Below are 24,498 nucleotides of genomic sequence, written 5' to 3' on the forward strand. Positions count from 1 at the left end.
AGTCGGTTTCCTTCGTCGTGTTTTCTGTTTATATGGTTTTTATTTATTTGTTAAAAGTATTGATATCTTAGTTTTAGTATTCATTTAGTGTTTTTAGTGTCATTTTAGTGTTTAGTGTCACCTATTTAGTGTTCATACCGACCACACCAGCATGAAGAACACAAAAATATAAATTTATAGCTAAACAAACATGATAGAACGAAAAAACAACTCTTTAATTAGAAAATTACAAACTTACAAGCATTTCCAGGCATTGTGATCGGTATTGTTGTCGCTGTTATCTTATCTTTCTCGAGAATCCCGATTACGACAGGCCACGCAGCATCACATGATTTGCGCGGTACATAATTGCCTTTCCATTACAATTCAATTTATATTTCTGATCAGATCCTCTAGAATTTGATATTTTACTGATAGGTACTATCTCGAGGGATGTTTTTCTTTCGTTGACATCAGCGAGAAGGCATGGCACTCGCATTTTGGGTGGCGGAGTATGATCAAGAATAAAAACAAGTTTTGAGTGTTTTTTCAATAAAGAGTTTAGTTTTAGTTTGATCATGTTTGTTTTTATTGAATTTTTGTGTTTGGAGAAATGTAGAGGTAAAACACGGAAGTACAACAAAGCGACGCACCAGCTGAACGGGCGGCGAGACTCTGCAATCACGTTATCTACTAGACCGCTCGACTTTGACCTCTGTCTGAGGATGGGGAGGGGTTTGCTATAAGACAATTCCTGTTTTATATTGATGAAATATTGTTCTACGCTAATCTGGTAATCAGTAGAAGCAAAATGTCAAATAACGATTCATGTCTGGTTGTGGTCGGTATAATCCCAAAGTACCGTGTTCATTATTAGTGATAAATAACATGTCTCGTAACATTGACGATCCTGAGTACAGTGACTTTATAATTTTAAAATTTTTACTTTTTTATACTTACCATAATTATAGAAAGTAAAAATAAAAATAAACTTTACACATTAAAATTTTTTTTTTTAATATTGTGCCGTTTGCTGGAAGTCGTGAAAAGATATACTGACGTTATAAGGGTTAATATTGTATTATAAATGAAATATTACAGCTATTTTAATGGACCCCAAAAATGTAACTATATAGAATAATAATCACACTAGGAAACAAATGTATGAATTATTCTAGTTCAAGAGAGACTAAGGACACAATTAAATTTATTTAATTTGTATGGGTATATATGTAAAGTTTAATTTTCTTGTCAGTTTGGGAGAGCCTTTATCACCCAAAAATATTAAATTAATAGTATCACCATACCTGATGCCAGTGGCGCTCTTGGATGCCAGGGTTGCAGATAGTCTGTAGCACAGGCAAGAATTGTTTAAACTTCTCCACCTTTGCTCGTACCATCTCTGCGATACGCTTTGAGCCTGGCACGTCAAACAGTGTCTTGGCCAGCTTGTATAAAACTCGCCACATGTTTTCCACACTTTCCTTGATCTCCTCCGCATCCAAATTTTTAAATGGCCCTTAACATAAATACAATTTAGTAATAAGTAAAATTTCTCATATGTTTATATTTTGCGTAATTTTTAATTTGTTCTTCTTCTGCAAATATCATAAAATATATTTACCCATATTTTTGGTTTAAAATGGCAAATAACCAAATGTAGTCACTACCTTTGGCAACTAATCCAAAATTTTTAACTTTGATTAATTATTGTAAGATTATTATTTTAGAAATGTTGTAATATTATGAAATTTGTATTATGAAAACAGTAATATCAGCGTTATTGACTTAATAGACAAAACTTTGTGGTATTACGATTTGTGCAATCTGTGACAGGTGAAACAACAACATATCCAGACCTGAATATTAATATTATTTCAATTGTGGTACTTCAAGTTATTGATTACAATTACAAATATGGGTTATTTGTTTCATAACAGTCAAGTTTCGTGGGTTACAAATAAAAATTTCTTTGTTCAAAATATTTTTTTTATAACTTAAAAAATCAACTGATTCAAATCAGTTGTAAAATACTGATCATCTTTAACAAAAATAATTATTTCTCAAATTTAATGAACCCACCTTATAAATCTGTTATGACTCTGTTTCACACCCATTCCTTAATTTAAACTTTTAAATTTTCAATAGGATACAATGGTTAATATCATATACATGACAAATTTGTTCATTAAAAATATGAAAGTTATATGTTGTAAAAGTTAAATCTGTCACTAGTATACTATCCACTATGGTTCCATAACCATGTATAATGGTGACAATAATAGTGTTGCAGTGATGGAAAATACTGTGTTTATCCACTTTCCACATCCTTATTACATTCTACATCTGCTAACTTCAGTCACTACTTTCATTAGTCAGTACTTAAGCCAAGTAAATAGCAATTCCTTTTTTATGATTTAAACTTATAATTCCCCAATTGAGTCTTGTACATATTGAACACAAACTTATTGGAACACACTGACATTTAATAGAACATTCAAACTAACACAGATAGCTGAATATACATATCTTACCATAATACCACTTCTCATAGGACTGGTGAAATTCCAACACAGTGTGCCAGAGGAGATCAAATGGTTCCACTTGGTTCAACATGTTCATCAAGATCAGGAATGGTGTTTGTTCAAAGTCAAGTAACTGTTCTTCTGCATTAATAGCCTGTAATAACAATGTTAGGTGTAAAGGTTTTATAGTATACACAGGTTACCTCACAAAAGTGTACATAGTCTGAAATGTATTTTATAAAAAAAAACAATTATACATACATACTTGTTTTGGTTTTAAATTTAATAAACACTGTATATAATTTGTGATTACAATATTATTTGTATAATGATTCATAAATAACATACAGTTTGTAACAGATTAATATTAGTTAAATTTAAATTCAAATGGTTCACGCCGAGAACAATAAGCGGAAATTGAAAATAAATGTAAATAAGGATGTTTGTTATTCAAATTGAACATATCGGTTTGGGTTGGAGGCTAAAGAGCTGCCAGTTTCCCTTCATTTTCTGGACCCCGCCAGCACGTTGTTAGAAAGATCTCGGCCTGATTCTTTCTTCTGAATACTGAGACCGTAAGGGAAATTCTTTCTGTTACTCTACATGGGATACTTAAATTTAATTGATTAAATCTTGAACAGTGATAATTGGCTGTGTTTGAATGTATTTGGTGTGATTGAATAACAAGTTAAATACCAAAATTGTTATTTAATTTCAAATTAGACTGTCGAATAGAGAATGTCACAAGATGTTTGAAGTAGTGAATTCAATTAATAAATTTATGATTTGAATGCTGATTTAAAGGCATTGTAAATTATCTAATTTCCCAGTGAGTGAAGTCAGTTCTATGAAACTCAATTAATATAATGGAGTAAATATACTGTTATAAAACAGTGTTGCAGCAGTTGAAAACTACAGGTGAGTCTTATACACCTAATATACAGTGTATTACATGATACAAATAGAACATTACCAAAATACAAACACAATAGTAAAATTATCGTGTGATACAAACAATGTGGTAATAAATATTATTCAAATTTGACCAACACACCTAATTTTCATAAATGACAATTAACTTCTGATCTTTTTCATTTTGATATAATAACATGAAACCATGAACATTAACACAGAATCCACATTGATCTGCGACATATGACGCAACAATGAAGGGCAATTAACAAAAGATTATAAAACCAATCTACTACAAGTTTAAATTGAACAAAATCTTTCTCTTGAGGATAGACTACACTTTAATGTTATACTTATTAAACTTGTGGGGTATTGTCCAATTAGTGTAGAAGATCAAGTGTATGGGTTAATAATATGTGACACGTTCTTGTGTGTCATATGTAGATGCTCAGATTTGTAACATGTGATACATATTGTAATATTGAAGTTTCAATCCAGGAATATGGGTTGTGTTAAACTGCCAAACGTAAGTTGTGGTTCGTTAATTTAGGTCAAACTTAGTTGTCCAAATTCAGTGATACCATAAATGTAGGTTGGGTGTCAAACTACCCACATAGTGATACATTCAGATGTTCAAGTCCGGGTGAAAATTTTATTATTTATAATTTTTCTTTCACATTTACACCAAATGTAGATATTTAAAATGTGTGTCAGTCAATTTAGGCCTAGCCCAGTATAGGTAATGTGATCAATTTAGGTTAAACCTCTCGTTGCCGTTGTAGTATGTCCAGTGTCAACACTGGCATCATACTCATACTCATCATACTAACATATACTCACCATCAGTGTACTTCAGGTTCAAAAAACTTTTCCTCACTTTAATTTAAATTGCACTTTACTGTCACACATTTCATGAACACATGCACTCTGGATAAATCAATATTTATTTACACCAATTTATCAATTACTACAAAAGAAAATTTGTAGAATGCATTCCATTCACAAAACACAGCTTTAAATCTCTAACTGACAAACTTGAATTCTACGTTAAAATCATCCAAACCATGTGCTCTTTTCTGAATACAAGTTAGAGAGGACCTTCCACTATAAAAGTTCAGCAAAGATAGAGGCTTGGTAATCGCCAGCAGGGATGGGGTTGACATCACCAGAAGTTGTGAGTTTAGCCTCCGACTCAAACTACTATGTTTGAATTTAACATTTGTTAATACTGCTTAAAAATCATTAATTTCTTTAGTGGTTATTACAATTAAAGAGTTTGAATCCATTCCAATGTTAAGTTGACTTAGCTTTTTCTTTATTAATTATTTTAATCTTCACATGTGATTCTGTGATTTCCGCTTACCGATCTAGCCAAGAACTATTTGAAAATTGAATTTGGATTGAACTGATCTGTTACATTAGGTGTGGGTTAATGTTACCCTAGTATATACAGTTGTGACTATTAATTGATCCAGTGACATAACTAAGAAGGGGATGAGGTGAATAGAACCCCAAAAAATTGAAAACACATACATATAACAGCAATCCAATTTGTTTAAAATAAAGCAGTTAAAATGTTTTATTTTAAAATAGGCCTAACTAGTTTATTTAAATTTAGATTTATTCAAATTTATTCCATACTTCCTTAACGATGTGGTGTGCTCTTCAATCAGATTCATCCTCCCTAAAGCCAAATCATAGTTATGCCACTGAATTGATCAATTTATTTTAAACGTTACTTGATGAAACTAAAGATTACTCACATCTGCAGTCTGCTTGTCTTTGGCCAACAACTTGGAGAGAGCCTCCACAGCATGCACACTCTCCACCATCTCCTCCATTGTCAGAATAGGTGGATCCTTCTTCCGAAACACTTCCAACTCCTTCTGGTGCTCCATCAAGCTGCAAGTCAGTCACACATGTTATGTAAAAGAGAAAACAGAAATCAATGTGATCTTATGTAAAAAAAGTATTTAAGTGATAAAAATTCTATTTAAATGGCTCTAATGATACTAACACTTGTTCAAACTCTGCACATTTATTTCTCAAGACACCTTCTGCGATTTCTCTTCGATGTGCAATTCGAGTGGCACTGAGATCCAACACCTGCTCCATGTCCTTGGGCCACAAGAACACTCGACTGTTCAGTAGGATATCCTCATCTGGTAACAATTATTATCCTTGTAATAAAACATTAACATTTACTGTGAATAACTAGAGATTATTAAAAACAAATTTTATTTTCATAGAAAGAGAAAACATAATTTTAATTTTTAAATCTAGTCAAATTTTGGTTGAATGCAGACACAGAATCAAAGCAACAAAACTTTCATGACCTTATAAATAAACAATACCATTTCCCAAAATATTATGTTTCACTTTACTGTAAGATCTAATTAACAAGAGTGAGTGTTCATAATAAACCTGATTGCCCTTCATATTATCCATTTTATCGCTTGGAAACTCTCACAGTTGTTGCTCTTTACATCCAAGAAGTGGTGCTACATGTGGACAGCGCAGCTTTTGGGATATATCCCAAAAGTGGAGATATCCATCAACGCCACACAAGACATGCTGTACTTTACAATCTCCCAAATCACCACCTTCAAATGTATGAAAGATAACCATCCTACATGGGAAGGAAAATACACGACCACTTCCCACCAGAGCTGTGACTCAGTACTGGAAAACCTCTAAAGACTGAACTGCAAAAGTAGCTATGGAATCATCCATTCTACTCACTATAAGAATACCATACTGCAGAGGACCATTCAAACACTGTGTCTCTAAACAATTAAAAAATCACTAAAAAATTCTAAATTTGACACAATTTATAATCTCAAAGATTATGAATAAAGATGATTGTCATTCTCTTTCTCATATCAGTTATAAAGTTAAAAAAAGAACCCAGGAATAAATTAGCAATATTTACCTACGTGCATGGACTTCTGGTTAAATAGTAGAGAGGACTAAAACTGGAATTTGTTATCTAAATGCAACAAATAGGTATGTGCATATAGTCCCAAATTATTTGCCTTTGGCTTGCAATATTTAAAATAATCCTACTAGTTTGAGCTCGGACAAAAAGTACCAAGGACTATAAGAAAATAAATTTCAAACTATTTGTTATAAATTATAATGCACAAATAATATGGATTATTGGACCATCACAACATTCTTTCTCTATTCTCTTAATATATCCCATGAGGGATGAGAACTGGAAACACTAGTAGACCGTTTCCTGACTGAACAGAATTAATTAGCAACACAACCAAGGCTCAATGTTTTGATATCACCATAATGGTGACTGTTGTAATCCAAAGTTTTTAAATAATTCACACTGAAAATAAACAGTAGAATATCACATAAATAAAACCCTTGTAAGTAACTATTATTTGTTCCAGAGGTACAAAAGAAAGTTTACAGGTGAATTAACTTTCCTCTAATTTTTATCTTAACCATAAAAACAGTACACTAGTCCAAGTCAAATGCAATTAAAATTTGTAGCCTGATGTGACATTTGGAACTTGAGTGTCATTTCCAAGAATAATGAATCCTTTGGATACTGAGTGACCAGGGCCGCATTTACAAATTCGGCGCCCCTAGGCCTACAGACCAAAGAGCGACCCCCCCCCCCCCCCCAGAGGACTCTGATTACACTGACGTAGAAATCCAGTAATTTTCTTAATTACGTAATTTTGATGAAAGATAATTACAATAGTAAATATAGGAGTGTTTTGAATAAATAAAAGCAATGAACCAGTTGCAACATAATATTCTAGCTATTGTTATAATAACAGTGGTCATTTGTATGGTGTAAAAATAAGTTAAAACATATGAGTTTTTAAAGTCTTTTATTTGATTTCAATCAAAAAATGAAAAAAACGTAAAATACAGCTAGAAATAATAACATGAGTACACATAAGATAATTTGAAACATATTATATTTGATGAAAAAATTAATTTTGCAGCTTCGATATAAATACTTTGTACAAGAGAAGAAAGTTTGGTGTTTTGGGCAAACATCCAAATGCCCAAAAGAAAGCCAATTAGCCAAAGGCTCAAAATCATTAAGTCATTACAATTTTCTTCTTTGCTTTGACTCAACAAAAGTACGTGTTAATTCTTCTACGTCCAGGCTTTCAGTGAGGTCGGATTCTATCGCCATAACAGAAAGTGCATTTAATTTGCACTGGCTTAGAGAGTTTCGTAAATGGTTTTTCACTCGTTTTAAGACAGAAAACGAGCGTTCACCGCTGCAGTTGGTGACAGCTGTACTTAAAACTGTTCTTAAAACAATTTCCATGTTTGGAAATATGTGCTGCAAGCTCTTGCCATAAATTAATTGGAGAAGAGTCTTGAAGGATGGTTTCTGTTTCGTCTTATTTTCGTTTTCCCTTTCCCTCTCTGAGTTTTCACTTTTTAAATAGAACTTAAATTGGACACACTCATCTAAGAAGCATTCTTCCAAATCATCTTTGTAGAGTTCAACTAGCTCTTTGCATTTTGATTTGATGACGTTGTCTTCCAATGTCTCCAACTTCAACAAAAATCCAAACTTGTGCTCGACGCCCGTGTAAGCGTTTGCCCTTTTGTCGAGTTCTGTAGATAATCTATCTACAATTACGAAAAACACGTTGACTCGGAACATTTCTTTGGGGTCAACAGGCTCGTTATTTTCATTGTTGTTGGCAATTTCAACCCCGGACCTAGTTGACCGTGGCCACCCGCACCGCCGAGCGCCAACACCACCCGCCGCCGCAACTTTTTTCTTTTGTGTACTTTAAAATTTATGCGCCCCCTAAAATTTTGCGCCCTAGGCCTGGGCCTAGTGGGCCTATAGGGAAATGCGGTACCGGTGGCGTAACTAACGCCAATGCAACCAATGCGGTGCATTGGGGCACAGGCCTTCAGGGGGCGCAGGCCCTAGAAGGGCGCAAAAGTGTTTTTTTTTTAATTGAAGCTAAATTTGTGGGTAACAAAACATTTGACCACCAAGTTGTATTCGTTATTCTAACAGTACAATAGTATGAACTATTAATACACTATTTAAAAATATTCTCATGATGAGTATATTTGAAATGAAATATGATAACTAGTCCACTCAAGTCTAGGTTATCTGCGATGTTACTATGCCGGACTGATACGTTCAGTTTGAATGTTGGGACACTACTGAGCCGCGCGCTGTCCCCACAACTCAGTTTTACTCCGTAACTGCTGCGCATCTCAAGGTCATGCGGCATGTAGTAGGCCGCCGCCCCTCCCTTCTCGTGTGCCGGGTGCCTGGGCGAGTCCAAGTCTCGGCGGGGGAGGGGTGGCCGCTGCGCACTCACAGACTAGTCACCCTGTCCTGTCAGTCGGTCCTTGTTAGTACGATTGTGCGGTTCAGTAGTGTGAGTTTTATTACAAAACAATTTTGTCTGTGTATTTGTTATACAATTTAAATCAGTGGACCGTTTTTACCGTATAAATTTGTGCGTTTTTAATGGATTTCGTTATGATTGTTTGTGATTGAACGAAATGGACGGAAACAAAAGACCTAGTGGTGCCGAGTTCCGAAAAAGGAAAAAACAAGAAGAAGAAAAAGTGAAGAAACTACCAAAGATTGACACGTTTTTTAAAAAACGGGATTTTGCTGATACCTCTCAAAGTCAATCAGGTGACGATGGTGTTGGTGAGAATGAATGTGGGCTTGGGGTAAAATATCCACATCAGAAGATATCGTCGAATTGAATGTTCTTGCCGATAACCAAACTTCAGAAGTCCACCAAAATGTGAGTAAGTCTGCTGATTTAAATATTACATATACTGCTCCTTCTACATCAGCAACTGGCGGAAGTATTTCAGTACAAGAAAATACTGATGTCTTTGGTATAATCTGCAATGATGGTGGAGTAGAGAGTACAGACATAGCTCTTTTCTCAGAAGATATTAACAATGATGAATTGAAATCTCGGATTTTGAACTCCGAACCGTGTAGACCTCAAGGGCCATTCCCTAAAGACATTAAAACAAATAGATCCTTTTCGAAAGATTATTATTTTTCCGAAACGAAAACTGGTCAAAAAATTGAGCGCTTTTGGCTTTGTTACTCTCCGTCTATAAATGGCGTGTATTGTGAACCATGTTGGCTGTTTGCTAACAGACTTGATAAAAACTTTAACAATGCATGGTCTACTGGGAAAATTAATGATTGGAGAAATCTGTCAACAAAAATTAAAGACCACGAATTGAGTAAGTGCCATATTAATGCATGTATCGCATATGGAATAAGAAAAAATAATAGAGATATCAAAACTCTTTTCTATGACAAAGAAGATAAACTGGTTGAAGTAATAAAGAGAATTTTGGATGTTATCATAACAATGTCAACCTGTAATCTAGCTCTTAGAGGTCATCGATCTGAGAGCATAAAAAATGTTAAGAGTGAGTCAGGAAATTTTCTGAATATTATTGATCTCCTTTCTAGATACGACCCTATTTTAAAGAATCACCTGGAAAACGAAGATAGTAGGGTAAAATACTTAAGCCCTTCAATTCAAAACGAGCTTATTCATTTGACATCTCATCAGATTTTGAGTGAAATATTGACTGATGTTCAACAGTCTCCATTTTTTTCTCTCATTTTAGATACTACACAAGACATTTCGAAAATTGATCAGTTATCAATAATCTTAAGATATGTTTTATACAAACCAGACCTAAATCAGCTTGAGATAATGGAATCCTTTTTAGGCTTTGTGCAAGTACTAGACCAGTCAGCCGAAGGACTAGAGGATCTTGTAGTTAAATTTATAGAAGAAAAGAAAATATCTTTTGATAAGTGCCGAGGTCAAGGATATGATGGCGCTTCTGTCATGAATGGAATTTACACAGGACTGCAGACCAGAATAAAATCAAAGTCTCCTAACGCTGAGTATGTCCATTGTGCTAGTCACAATTTAAATTTAGTTTTAAACGACAGTGTGAAATCGATTTCAGAGATTTCATCATTCTATGATACAATAAACAGTATTTATGTATTTTTCGGCCAAAGCCTACCAAGATGGCAATGTTTAAAAGAGTTGACCGACTCCTGTGTTATCAAGTTAACCTTGAAAAAAACTCTGTCCTACTAGGTGGTCGTCAAGGTACGACGCTTTACTATCAATCAATGTAAATTTTGTCGCTGTGCTGAAGTGTCTATCGAAAATAATTTTGACTTCAAGCAAGAACAATGAAGTCGCACAAGCAACTGGTCTTATAAAGGAAATGTCTTCTTTTGAGTTTGTTTTGATGTTAGTGTTTCAAAGTCGAATTTTAGAAAGAATCCAGATCACGTCGAAAACCCTACAGAGGTCCGACGTTAATCTAGACGATGCAAAGAATCTCCTTCAGAAGTGTTTAAATACTGTGAGCCAACTGCGAGGAGAATTCGACGATGTCCTAGATCAAGCCAGGAGGTTAGCTGCTAAGTGGAATATTGATTCGTCAATGAACTCCAAACGTAAAAGAAAAGTAAAGACTTTTTTTGACGAACTTTCTAGTGACTATGAGTTTAGTGATCCTGTGCATTGCTTTAAAGTTAGAGTATTTGTGAGAGCTGTTGATATTTTAATTTCACAGTTAAACGAAAGGTTTAAATCTATGTTATGTATAACTGACACGTTCAGTTTTTTAAACCCAGATAATTTGTTACGGTTTTCTGACGAACAACTCGTACAGTCAGCCTCTGACTTTTGTAGAAAATATGAATCTGATGTGACTCATGCTTTAGTTAACGAAGTCATTTGCTTTAGAAATATAGTCAAAGACGACATCAGAAGTAATAAAATAAGCAAAATCAGCCAGCTGGCTGATTATCTATTGATTGAAAATAAGTTTATTTCATCAAGTGTGCCAAACGTATGTACTGCATTCATAATGTTTCTTACATTACCCGTGACTGTGGCAAGTAGTGAAAGGTCTTTTTCCAAACTAAAAATAATTAAGAACTACTTAAGAAATTCTATGTCCAATACTAGACTGTGTGACCTTAGTGTAATTAGTATTGAACATGAGAGAGCTCGGTCTTTAGATGTAAAAAGGTTAGCTAGACGGTTCCTAGAAACAAAGAGCCGTAGGGGCTTTGTCAGGGAGTGGGAGTAGGAATTAAAACCCTCAATTAAAATGTCTATGTTTCATGTTTAGCATAAAATTAACATTAAGATAATGTTGGAGCTTCTTACATCATTTATATGTCACTGAATAAATGTAAAATAAATGTAAAAAGTAAAAAGAAGTAGTCTTATTTTATCGTCCTAAAAAGTAAGAAAAAGTTAAGAACTGATAAATACACTTCATCTTTTAACTTTCCTTCTAGAGTCTTCCCAAGGACTGCCTATTAAATCTTAATTTGCCTAATGTGGTGCAAGCAGCATATACTTCAGACGTGCATCTGTGTTGCATTGTGATTTTTCATGAATGCTTATCATAACTTGGTATTCATTTTAGATAAATATTTATGTTTTTGTTTGTTTTGATTTTGGTGTATTCATAGCTGTGTGTTCAAATCATTTACTTTTATGGTATGTTTAATCTTATGTTCTATAAATTGATACCCAAAGAAGAGGGTAGATACCAGTTCTAAAGTTTTGTTTCTGATGTGTCTGTTACAAAAAAAGTCTGTTAATATATTTATCAAGAAACTGCATAATTCAAATTAATTAAATCTTATTTATGATCAAGATTAGCTGAATTGCTTTTATTTATTTCTGACATACAGTGCAACCTCGTTAAGTCGGACTAGCCGGAACCATGGCCGCTCTGACATAACGAAAATCCGGCTTAAACAGAGAATGTTGAAATAATAAAGAACAAAATGTACAAACAATAAAATATTTGTTTATTGCAGAAATACACATCATGCATAATACAATATATACACTTTAACTTCTTCAAGTATTTAGTTCATTTGAGTTGCATTAACTTTGAATGCCGTTTCCGTGCTGTGCAATTACATATCCTTTTCAACATAAGAAATTTGGCCGGTTTTGTCTACTCTTGTTGTTTGAAATAAACCATTAAGTTGCCCGAATGAGATGCTGCTTCTTCATGGCTTATAACTGCAATATCTTCAGTGTTTTCTAAGCATCATCAATATTATCAGCATCTTTATCGCAACTAGTCACAATATATGTAATTATTGAGTTCTATGAACAGTCTAATGATAAACAAACATCCGTCCCACGCTCAGCAGTCTGGACAGACTACAAAAAGCTATTTTCGAATTTTCCTGAACTGATCCGGGTTACCTGGAGATCCAACATATAGGGATCCGACTTAAAAAGGTTGCACTGTATGAAACATTTTAAATAGTCTTCAAGCTAAGTACAATTTGATAAGGAACTGCAGAAACTTATACATACTCTGGAGTATCGCATGGCTGAGTAGGAACATGACATACTCAGCAGTGGTGATCAACTTGGTCTTCAGATTGAACATGGTGGAGTCTCTGCTCTCATTGATATAGTTGGTGAGCTCCACCAGCTCTGCTGTGGTTTCTGGAACCTGGCTTACTCTGGCAGCCATCTCTTCAAATGTGGAAGCAATGCTGACAAGTTAAAAGACACACATAACTTTAATCTGTTCTGGACCAAACATTTTATAGTAATACATTAATTGATTTAGTACACTTGGCAAGGTTGGAAAGATATTCAAGCCAGAAAAAGTTTAGTGTACATTTTGTTTTAGATTACGATGATGTTGAACAGATTTAATCAAACACCTTAATTAATCAACAAAGTTTCAGAGTATCCAAAATCTGCTTTAGTAATTTTTTATATTAATTTAATTGACATCATGCTAGTATGGAAGTGGTATTTAGTTTCATTCTGTATAGAAAAAGTATATTAATTAGTCAGTGTGTAATTCCTATCAACTATTTATCATCCAGATGAACGATTAAGAGTGCAATGAATAAAAATATTAAGTTAAATCATTAAACTTTTACAAATAAGAAATTCAGAGTTTATAAGGTTTTGAAAAACTCCATTAAACCATTTGACTGTCCACCACCATTAAACAACCATAAAATCAATGACTATTTTTAAATAATTTAAAAGTATTATAAACAGATTTAAGTTGATACATTTTTATACTGGACTAGTTATCTATTTGTTTAGTAGTTGGATTTTGTTGGGTTAAATGTAAGAAAGGGCCATGTGGTCCTAATTGTGTCTCTGTACTCATGTTCTAATAATGAATTTTTGAGTATTATTATGATTATGTCTGTCACTAAAGAGTAACCATTCTAAAAGCTGAAAATTTCTATATATATATATATATCAGAAACAAGTGTACCAACAACATTTAAATATCGGATTGTGAGATTCAAAAAGCTTGTGTAGTTAAAAAATTGTTATAATTTTTTCATACCTGGGTATTAAATGTTAATGCTATTAATGGATATATAGCAAAGGTACACAACATAGTATACATTTTAAGAATCACTGATTTTCTGGAGAATTTATACTGTAATCAATAAAACTGTCTGTTCATATATGTATATGAATATTCCCTTGTAGGTTTTTGGAATGCACTGTTAATTCTCTATATTCTCCTACTATGTTAATTATTTTATTGAAAAATGCTGAATTTTGTATAAATATGATAATTTACAAACAAGTACATATAGAGATCTTAAATTTTGTGACTGAAAATCAAAAATGTAGATTGAAAATCAATATTGAAAAAATTACAACAAAATCAGTAGTAACATTTTTAATAAAAATAAAAATTTGAAATACCATAAAAAATTGTTTGATGGTAATGTGGGCATGAAGTGAGTGGAATGGTTATCTCTTCATTTATTTCAATGTGAAATTTTGGTCCTCTTTACAAGCAAAATATAATATTTAAAGGGTTATTCAGAAAGCAATAACCTTTGCCATCTGATTGTTGAGTGAGTGGAGTAGATATGTGATACAAGTGGTCTTGTACAGCTAGGTTCAGTTCACATCTTTCAATGATGCTGTGAAAGTTGTTTCAAGATACCGTGCACCCCAAAGTAAAGTTGATCTCCACAATAAAAGCTCTCGCTGGTATTCTCTCTATAGTATTTGATTTCTTTAAACAAAAACATGTGTAATCCATGGAGATTCATACATAATTAATTTTATACTGTTATGAACAAATAATACTACAATGTTAAAATCGTACCACTTCTTTCAGAAAAATCACACTACAATTCATAGTAACTGAGCATTTGTGGTTCAATTACCTTTTCAACAAACCAAGGAAAATGTTAAGGAAAGTTGAAGGTCCACAATGACAGATGTTTTTGTTTCAATTTTGTGATTTCCATGCATTTTCCAACACAGTAAAATTTGTTAGCATTTTATTTTTGTATTTTCCTACATCTATGTTTGTTCTACCAACTGTTCACAATTAAAGTGGTAGTGAACTGCACCTAAAACCCATATATAACCAGACATACTGTTGTACTAGTAGAAGGTTGATACTAACCCCATGGACTTATACAGCTTAGCAGAGATATATGGCAGAATTTTTCTCACTACATATAGAAAATATTGTAACCTGAATGGCTTAAAAGTTGCACTTTCTTGAATCAACATTTAAAACTTGTAAATGTACTGATTTTTTTAATAAGGAATTTATTTTTTAAACAACCTCTGTATTTCATAAAACAAATAGCATGTAAATAAAGAACTAAAAGGCTATTTATATTTTTTCCATGTACTTCACATTAGTATATAGATATAAACATGTGATATGTTTTTATATGAAACCAAACAACTTGTTTTATCACTCAGAAATATGCAAGTTAGTGTACACCATATTTTTTACCTTCGATTATGAACTCTGTTGACGCCAATGAAGTAATCTACAATCTGTTTACGTAGAGCTGTTACAAGAGAACTCAGAGTGTCGTTTAGAAGTGAGCAGTCTAAGTTAATAAAATTCAGTGGGATATCCCTTCTCATGAGGTCTATCTCATCTCTTAGGTCTTCATACATTTGTATCCTTTTTGCAAAATCCTGAAACAAAAATGGATTGTTTCGTAACCCGCTGTTGTGGGATCAAAATTCTGTATGCTTCAAATAAAACAGAAATGTATGAATATAAAATGTGAGAAACATACTGTATACCTATTATAAATGTGTATATGAGACATTAAAAATAAAATTAAACACTCAATATCATCTGTTTTCTAAAGAAATAATAGAAAACTACATCATGGACCAAAATAAATATAATCTAAATATTTTTTTAATATTTTGTAATTAAAACAGTTTGTTTTATTATACTGTATATTAAAAATTAATTTATGACATAAAAACAATGATATGATAAACCATTACATAACAGGTTTCCTAGTTTAAAAATTATCTAACAATATTCCCAAATATCCTAACTTGTTTGATAAGACAGATTTACTATCAGCTGCTAATGTTTATCTGATACTGTTTCCACCAATTTTCTTTTATTTAAGCTTGGTCTCCAACTCTTGAAAATATCTTAAACTTCACATTATATTCAAGTGAAAATTTAAATAAATTATACTTCAATATTTTCTGTTTTGTGATCTTTTGAGTTATTAAGCCCACAAAGTGCTATTTATATCACTTTCAAGTGCTGGTCCATTTTCAAGTGTATGACATGAATTATATGCTCTATTTTTCATTTAGAAAGATTGTATTGTTGGCTGACAGAGTAAACAAATTTATTATTTTTTAAATTTATTTATTAATGAGTAAATTGTTTTTTTTATTTAGTAATAAAAATGCAAAATATAGAAATTGTTTTAAATTTTATTTTGAGTAAGATAATGTTGCACACCATAGCGTTTTGAACAAAATTGACAGTTATCCGACACATGCCAGGCTGACATTATTCAGCAGACTTGTATTTCACATACTCCTCATAATCTTCCATATTAGTACTTTTAATTCCATGAGTGCATAGAGGAATCTTTCCTACATTATACTTTACAAAGAATGGAAAAATCTAATACATCGTTTGTTTGTGACACAAAAAAATGAAAAGATATCACAGTTCGACACCAGCACTTTAAAATGGCTTAAGTACATGACACATACGGGTTGCAGTCCTTGATAATTTTTGACCTAAGATCTCAGATTATAAAATCTGTTTTTCAATGTAAATTTGTCTACAAAGTATTTGAAAAAAATATTTACACTTTAAATCATTTTATTCATGATGTAAAATTGTACCACATCAGCTAAGGTCAAGGGAAATTTGTACTATTTAAAATAATTTTTTGTAAGATTAAATATAATTACAGAAGAAATACAAAATCGTTAAATTGAATATAGACTATCATCATTCTATTAACTTATATTAAGTGATGTTTTAAATATATAGCGAGTGGGTAAATTGAATAAAATAAATTATGTTCAAATACCTTTTTAAAAAAAAGTAAAATACAAATACCAAACATTAAAAACAAATTTGCAAAATAAAAGATTCTTTAAAAAATTTGTATCCAAATAAAATATAATAACCCTTGCACACCACTAATATATCCATTAACTTATAACACTAAGACAAGTACAATTTTTTTTCTTTAAGTTCAAAGCTAATTTTATTATAACTGAATAATAAAAAGTAAAAGTAAATAAAAGTATAAAATGGCAATTTACTTAAAATTAGCGTATTTATTGATAAAAAGAAAAATTTACAAAACTGTTTATTTTAAGTAAATCTAATGTTCATTGTAAAATGTAATTAAACTGAAAGTTTTATAAACTACTAACTATTAGTATATTTTAAAATTACAACACTACCACACGATGAAGAATAATAACGAGATTCATAGTAGATATGCAGCCGTGACAACCAAGAAAGCAATAATATATGCCATGGATATGTTTGGTTATGGCTCTGTAGGAGACGCAGAACTGACAAACAGGTGGTCGAAGTTAGACAAAGGGTGCTCCCCTCGCCCTGCCGCAGACTGAAAGTCGTTTATAAATACTTCCTTGGTAACCGCGATAAGCACGTAGCGTGCACTGTTCATTTCAAAGGTCTTTTGTGAACTAATAAACTCTTTAAGAGACATAATCTATAATATCGGATATAACTGTATTTGACGTTTCGGTCAAAATCTATCATTTTAATACATTCATCTCTGGCGTGTGAAGGGTTAAATTGAATTTAAATAAAACTAAATATTAAAATTTAAACTACATACTGCATCATTCATATACTTTACTAATCCTGGTATTTTAATTTACATGACTGGAAGTGAGAGTTGAGAAAAACTAGTGCATCTAATTTATCTCCCAGTCGGGTTGACGTTAGTTTATTGCATATATAGCCTGAAGATAAAAATGCTCTCTCTGCTTCAACATTTGTTGATATTGCCAATAGGTAGTTGAAAACTATTACCAAATAATGTCCTTTGGTGCCTTCGATTTTAAAAAGGACTCTCTTTTTTAATGGTTAACTGATAACTACAACATGAAATATAATGAGGTAAGTTCTTCCTTTAAAAGTAGTAACACACTATTACTGTAATACTGCCATTTTATTTTAATGTTGAAACTTAACATAGATTAATTTGTGTTATACTTCTGTGCAAATTTTACGTTAAGTGACTTATATAGTCCAAAATCCTGAGATTGCCGTGTTGAGATCTTGGCAATCCCTAATTGCACAGTGCGATGATAGCATTTGTAGGGTTAATATTGTTTCTATATTTATGTGAAATGTCCATAGTTTATGTGAAATATAGACAAGATTGGGTATGAGGTGCCTCTAAATAAGCAATTTCATCAACTGATAGTTAGATTATCGAACATTAATAATTAGTAACTAGAGTATCAATACTTATTAGGTAATAATACACAAATAATAAACAGATGTTTATATTAATTCATAAATATTGATTTTTTAAATTATTTAACTTACTATACAAGTTTTATTACTAATATGGCACTTAATTTCACAAATTTAGCTAACAAGTTCTTGAAGATTGTAAAAAATATTTTAATCAAGATAAAATTGATTATTTAGGGACAACTCAAACCAGTCTCATTAAAAAATATTATTAAAAAGAGGGATGTGTTAGGACTGCATAGGCACTGTTAAAAACCTGCATTGAAGCTTTCATGTTTTCTTTTGAAAAGCCAATGTTAGCCAGAAATATACCTATAAACTGGACACAATGCATCATGCTAATTACTTTGAGATAGGGGAATGGATCCATACTGAAGAACTTATCAAGAGCTCTTCCAGCTTCACCGGAGAGAATGTAAAGGTACTTGTTGTAGATATCAAGGAACTTTTGGGGCCCAGGAGTGTTGGTATCAAACGCCTCCAAAGCTTCTGCAATGATCAGCTGCACCTCCTCCTCATCAGGCTTAACACTCAGTAGTTCTTCTGTTACTTCCATTTCTGCAAACGAATTAAATTAGGATCTGCTGCAAACACTGATAACATTTGAGCAGTTTCTGATAGTGAAATGAAATTTCTTTAAAATTTCCAGTTCAATAAGATTTACTTCTAAGTATTCTATACTCTGGAGGATGTCAAACCTTAGTGTTTTTATACAGATTTCATATCCTCCTTTTTAATACATTGTAAGAAAGGATACATAAAAAAAGGAATTTGCAAAACTAGAGGTAGTTTTTATTTAATTTTGAGGCATTCAAACCACAAGTTAAATATAAAACCTATATTTGAAACAATATATAAATCATAATTAAACATTTGGAAAAAATCAACTACAATGGGAACGTAATGTTTAATTCATATGCAAAGATTTAAAAATACAGTATCAATCTTAAAACAACTCCAAATTAGACTTTTTATTCCCAAACTAAAATACTAAAATGAGATACTGTGTTGTGTATTCTCCTTTACACAAATTTAATAGTTTATTCCAAAACAGTAGAACTTTTTAAGTCAACAACATGAAGACAATCAGGCTACATACTGATCTTAAAATGTGTAATCCACTGATCGAGGTGGGTATTGTACTACTTAAATATCCTACTATTGTTGATATTTGCTAGTGCTCTGATGAAAATTATGTTTGTGGTTGGTGAAATGTGAAACATATTGTTGGGGGAATGTCCCCTCCCACTTAGAGAAAAACTCGTTCTAAATATAGAAATCCTATCTAATTTTGGGTTGATTTTGTACTGTTTCTATTTGATCTTATTTTAAGTAAATTTTGTACTGTTTCTACGATATCTAAGCCACTGAGCCAAAACTGTATTTACTGTATGTGCAACTACTACTTTATATGTAAGCTTCACATAATATTTTATACATTTGTGTGATATTAAAAGGTGCTATTGTGTGTTTTAGTCCAAAAACGTGATTTTTTGCTGTCCCACCATTCCCCTACTTTTTACAGTGATGCTCGATTATCCAAAAAAAAAATATCCAAAAACCCCCTGCACCAATTGTTTCGGATAATCGACACTCTTACGACTACTGTATAACTCTTTAAAGAAGTTATTTTTTAAATATTACTAAATATAAAGTAGTTCTGGTGTTTTCTACTAGATGTCAAAACCGAAGGTTTCCTCATCAGGCGACTCCGAAAAATAAATAAATTGGAAATGTTATGTATTCTTAACATTTAGTAATATTTATAAGTTTGTCCAATTGCTCCAAGAGTCTTCAAAGTTATTTTTTGTTTCTTTCAAATTTTTGTTATATAATCCACTAAATTATTTTAATTATCCTTGTCCATGTCATCATCACGTGAACAAAGCTTATTGGCTATTTGTGCATTGGATATTTCCATGGTACAGTAAACACTAGAAATAAACCCATAATATACTTCAGGACGGGTGACATGCAATAACAACGTGCGGTAGCGTTCGCATTGTGCAACTACAGTGAACTCGCCAAGGTGCAATCACTCAGGACAGAGGAACAAATGTTGACATCTAGTAGAAAACGCCAGAACTACTTAAGTAACACGCAGTTGTCACAGAATTGCTTCTTGTGCAATATATCGGCAGACAACAGAATAAATCAGGAACAATATAACTTTGAACATAATATTACATAAAACACATAGATGAATTAATATATAGCTATTTTCCTGGAACTCTACAAATCCCTTTACAATACAGTGGCATTCTTGGATTACTTTTGTATTATTGGATGGTATTTAAATGTTTAATAATTAATTTTAATTAATTTTGATCATTAACCTGTCAAAGGTTTAAAAAAAATTAACAACAATATATTAGCGTAAGAAAGAAGGAATTAAAAATTTGCCACTTTTGATACAGATGAGCAGACGAGTAGCAAGATTTAATATGATCCAGAAATTTGTTTATTCCATTAGAATAAAGGAGCATAGAGAAATTAAGAGAAATAAATTCTTTATTAGTCTTCAAATGTTATCTTACAAGACAATGAAGACAAGAAGAATGAAGTGATGTACTTGCCTGGAAAGAGATAACGCTCCAACCGAGGCACCTGCCTGTTAACATCAATTATACGTTGGAACATATCCTCAACTTGTAAACGCAGGGAAGTGAAAGGAGGCTGGAACTCCAGATTTGTGGAGCCTTCTTTTGGTATGACTTTCACAGTGACCATTGGATGCTGTACAAACATAAGATCTTCATACTCCTCTTCAATGGTGTTTCCGTTCTGCAATCAAATCAAATGTGCACTTTACTAGAACAATACAAAACTTGTAACCGCAGGTAAGTCAAGGGAGGCTGGAACTCCGTGGTTGTGGAGCCTTGCTTTGGTATGACTCTCACAGTGACCATTGGACGCTGTACAAACATAAGATCTTCATACACCTCCTCAATTGGTGTTTCCGTTCTGCAATCAAATCAAATGTGCACTTTACTAGAACAATACAAAACTTGTAACCGCAGGTAAGTCAAGGGAGGCTGGAACTCCGTGGTTGTGGAGCCTTGCTTTGGTATGACTCTCACAGTGACCATTGGACGCTGTACAAACATAAGATCTTCATACACCTCCTCAATGGTGTTTCCGTTCTGCAATCAAATCAAATGTGCACTTTACTAGAACAATACAAAACTTGTAACCGCAGGTAAGTCAAGGGAGGCTGGAACTCCGTGGTTGTGGAGCCTTGCTTTGGTATGACTCTCACAGTGACCATTGGACGCTGTACAAACATAAGATCTTCATACACCTCCTCAATTGTGTTTCCGTTCTGCAATCAAATCAAATGTGCACTTTACTAGAACAATACAAAACTTGTAACCGCAGGTAAGTCAAGGGAGGCTGGAACTCCGTGGTTGTGGAGCCTTGCTTTGGTATGACTCTCACAGTGACCATTGGACGCTGTACAAACATAAGATCTTCATACACCTCCTCAATGGTGTTTCCGTTCTGCAATCAAATCAAATGTGCACTTTACTAGAACAATGTCAATACAATACAAAACCATATGCTTGAATCATGTTTATTTTTATACTTTACTAAAGGTTGGCAAAGTCAAATTAATACATTGACTGCTGTGGATACACCTTAATAATATCACAGCTGTCATTAAGTCAGTATATGTCTAGCGTTGCAGTAAAGGTGTTTAAAGGTTGTAGCTGAAATATGTAAATCTAATTTTATAAGTCAATAATTAGATTTAATATTGTTGGATATAATATTACTATTTAAGCCTTGTTTTTTCTGTTATTTCCATGCTACATTCTAAACAGTTTACGAATTAATTATTTATTAAGAATATTAAGATAGATAAGAAAATATTAAGAATTTAAATATATTTCTATAGTACAATTTATATTTTATCATACATTTTAAATTAGATTTTTTTTTAATTACTAATTTTATATTTTTGAAGTAAACATTTTCATTCTTACTAAATAAGTAAAATAATTATGATTCATACAGTTAAACATTTATTAAAAACTTTCTACTTAACCCTTTTACTTAGTGGTAATAATAAATTATAGTACTATATAATATAGTGTTTTATTACACTAAATATTTAAGAAACTAAGATTTTGTTATAATTTTTATTTATTTTTGGGACCCTATGATAAAACTGTTTTATTGGTAGTACTTTTTATGTATTTATGCAGAATCTTAGCCTGCATTCATAATTGATTTTCCTGTTTTGGTACATTTAAAATAATACCAGTACTTCCTTTCATGTAATTATCATTTACTTTTCTCTCCTCAATCATTTCTCTGTGAAAGCAATATTACTTGTATATAGAAAACTCATCAGATACTCATTAGAGGTGAATCAAACTTTGTGTATTAAAATTAGGAGTGTTTGGTAAAGTCATTTATTTGGTCACATTAAACACACGTTTTATAATAGTTTCTCTAATAGTTTGTTTTTCAAATTAGCCCTTAATACAAACATTGACAACAGCCAGCATGTTACCGATGGTAGCACACCTTATAGTTAGTGATCTGCTGTAGAGCGTGTTTTAGTGAGTTCATGACCAGTGAGCGCAGCTGTCCAGACAACAGTGCGTTCACACAGTTAAACAGCCGTTCCACCAGCAACAACGGAACCCTCTTCTGACGTGGCACCAAGTGGCCCCAGGAGTCTCTTGCTGCCAGGACTATCTCTGCACACTGGACCAGCCACCTAAAATCCTTAATACATTATTCATAATTTTTGATAATTGTTTATGGAATCATGGCAATTACAGTTGTATCGATTAAGCAATAAATAGCCGATATAGTTATTTGAATTCTCCTTTGTTTATAACATCTTTTGGAAATATACGAATGTAACAATAAACTTTAGCTGGCAACAAGATAGAAATAAGATTAGCTTAAAAGTTTCAGTTGATTCAAACTGTACTAGGACTACACTTGGGCTCCAATTAGTTTTTACCAAATAGACCACCTATCTAGTGGTACAGAAGAGATTCAGAATGATAAATCCATTCCAGTAAACAGCTGATCAGTGAACTTATAATACATTGTTATGCAACCTGGAGAACATCCCAGCACATCTGGAACTAATAAACATTATTCAAGTAGCTTCTGTAGCTTTCCTGTATTTAAAATGGTTTTGAAATGGAATATTTTACTGCATTTAAACCAGGAATCCAGTGGTTATTATGTTTCATTCACAGCAGCTTGCACAGCTGTTTGCTGTTAGTTGCTAGTATGTTATAGAACCTTTTGTTTGTTTCAGAATAAGTTTATTTACCTGATGAATTTTCTCTTGTAAATGACATTTGCTGTTGACTTGTTCAACTAAATAAATAAGCTGCAACATTTCACTTGAGATCACCATATCTCAAAATAGTTTTAATGCTGGTAATATTGTGCAATTCATTGATTACTCTAAGTATTAATTACACTTATAGAATAATGATATTATTAAACTTACTCTTCTAAAAGAATCTTACGAGAGTTCTCACACAACTCTCTCACGAGGAGGTCCCAGTTTTCTGGCAAGAGGGGAAAGCCTGCCTTCTCCAATTCGACAACTGGAAGTATCAACATTGTACTGTACCTTAACATAAAGACCTTAGAGTTAAAACACGAGTAATCACATTTTTGTCAAATTAATGCAATTAAAACTATACAATAAAGACTGCACTATTAATCCCTTAAAAGCAGTGTTTGTTGCACAGCTAAAAATTTTGCCACTAAAGTTTTTTTAGAATTATGAGTAACTTGTTAAAAATAGAGTTTCCACAAAAGGGCTCTAAACAAAAATATTATGTCATGTTAACGATACTGTTAATAGTGTTAATTGGTAGCTGAAGTTAGTTAATTCCTCTGAAACCAGTAGCTCATCATGTTTCTCTCATACTGGTTTTACATCAAGCATTGTGGATTGTTGATCCTAAACATAGCGTAGCAGACACTCACTCAGTTAGTGCAGTGCAATGACAAGCCTTCATCAGAAGGCTCGAAATGTATAATTTGGCTCCTAGAAACTGGTTCAATTGTTACAATACGGAGGAACTTCAACCTAGTTATAGTGGTGATGCACCTACAAATAAAACCATTTTGCAATGGCTAAGAACAATATTAAATTCAAGTCACCACGTGTGTCAGAAGAGAGTGTGGATAGAATTATAACTTCATGTTTATGAAGCACAAAAGACCTTTTACACAATGCAGTTACAAGTTGGAG

The 24,498-nt window shown here is 32.5% G+C and overlaps 1 protein-coding gene across 1 annotated transcript in view; it reads right to left on the reverse strand.

Annotated features, from left to right (window-relative positions):
* The window catches only part of LOC124357469 (dynein axonemal heavy chain 3), a 132,951-nt gene that overhangs the window by 90,605 nt on the left and 17,848 nt on the right, over positions 1-24,498 (reverse strand). Inside the window, exons 8-17 of the mRNA XM_046809297.1 lie at positions 23,743-23,868; positions 22,791-22,986; positions 20,834-21,041; positions 18,604-18,815; positions 15,243-15,433; positions 12,803-12,987; positions 5,434-5,578; positions 5,180-5,318; positions 2,514-2,658; positions 1,287-1,498 (exon numbers count right to left, since the gene is read on the reverse strand). Of these exons, the coding sequence (XP_046665253.1) occupies positions 1,287-1,498; positions 2,514-2,658; positions 5,180-5,318; positions 5,434-5,578; positions 12,803-12,987; positions 15,243-15,433; positions 18,604-18,815; positions 20,834-21,041; positions 22,791-22,986; positions 23,743-23,868 (1,759 nt within the window). The remainder of the gene's footprint in view (positions 1-1,286; positions 1,499-2,513; positions 2,659-5,179; positions 5,319-5,433; positions 5,579-12,802; positions 12,988-15,242; positions 15,434-18,603; positions 18,816-20,833; positions 21,042-22,790; positions 22,987-23,742; positions 23,869-24,498) is intronic.

This window comes from Homalodisca vitripennis, chromosome 3 (genome assembly GCF_021130785.1).
Source record: "Homalodisca vitripennis isolate AUS2020 chromosome 3, UT_GWSS_2.1, whole genome shotgun sequence".
In the NCBI taxonomy this organism is placed as follows: Eukaryota; Metazoa; Arthropoda; class Insecta; order Hemiptera; family Cicadellidae; genus Homalodisca; species Homalodisca vitripennis.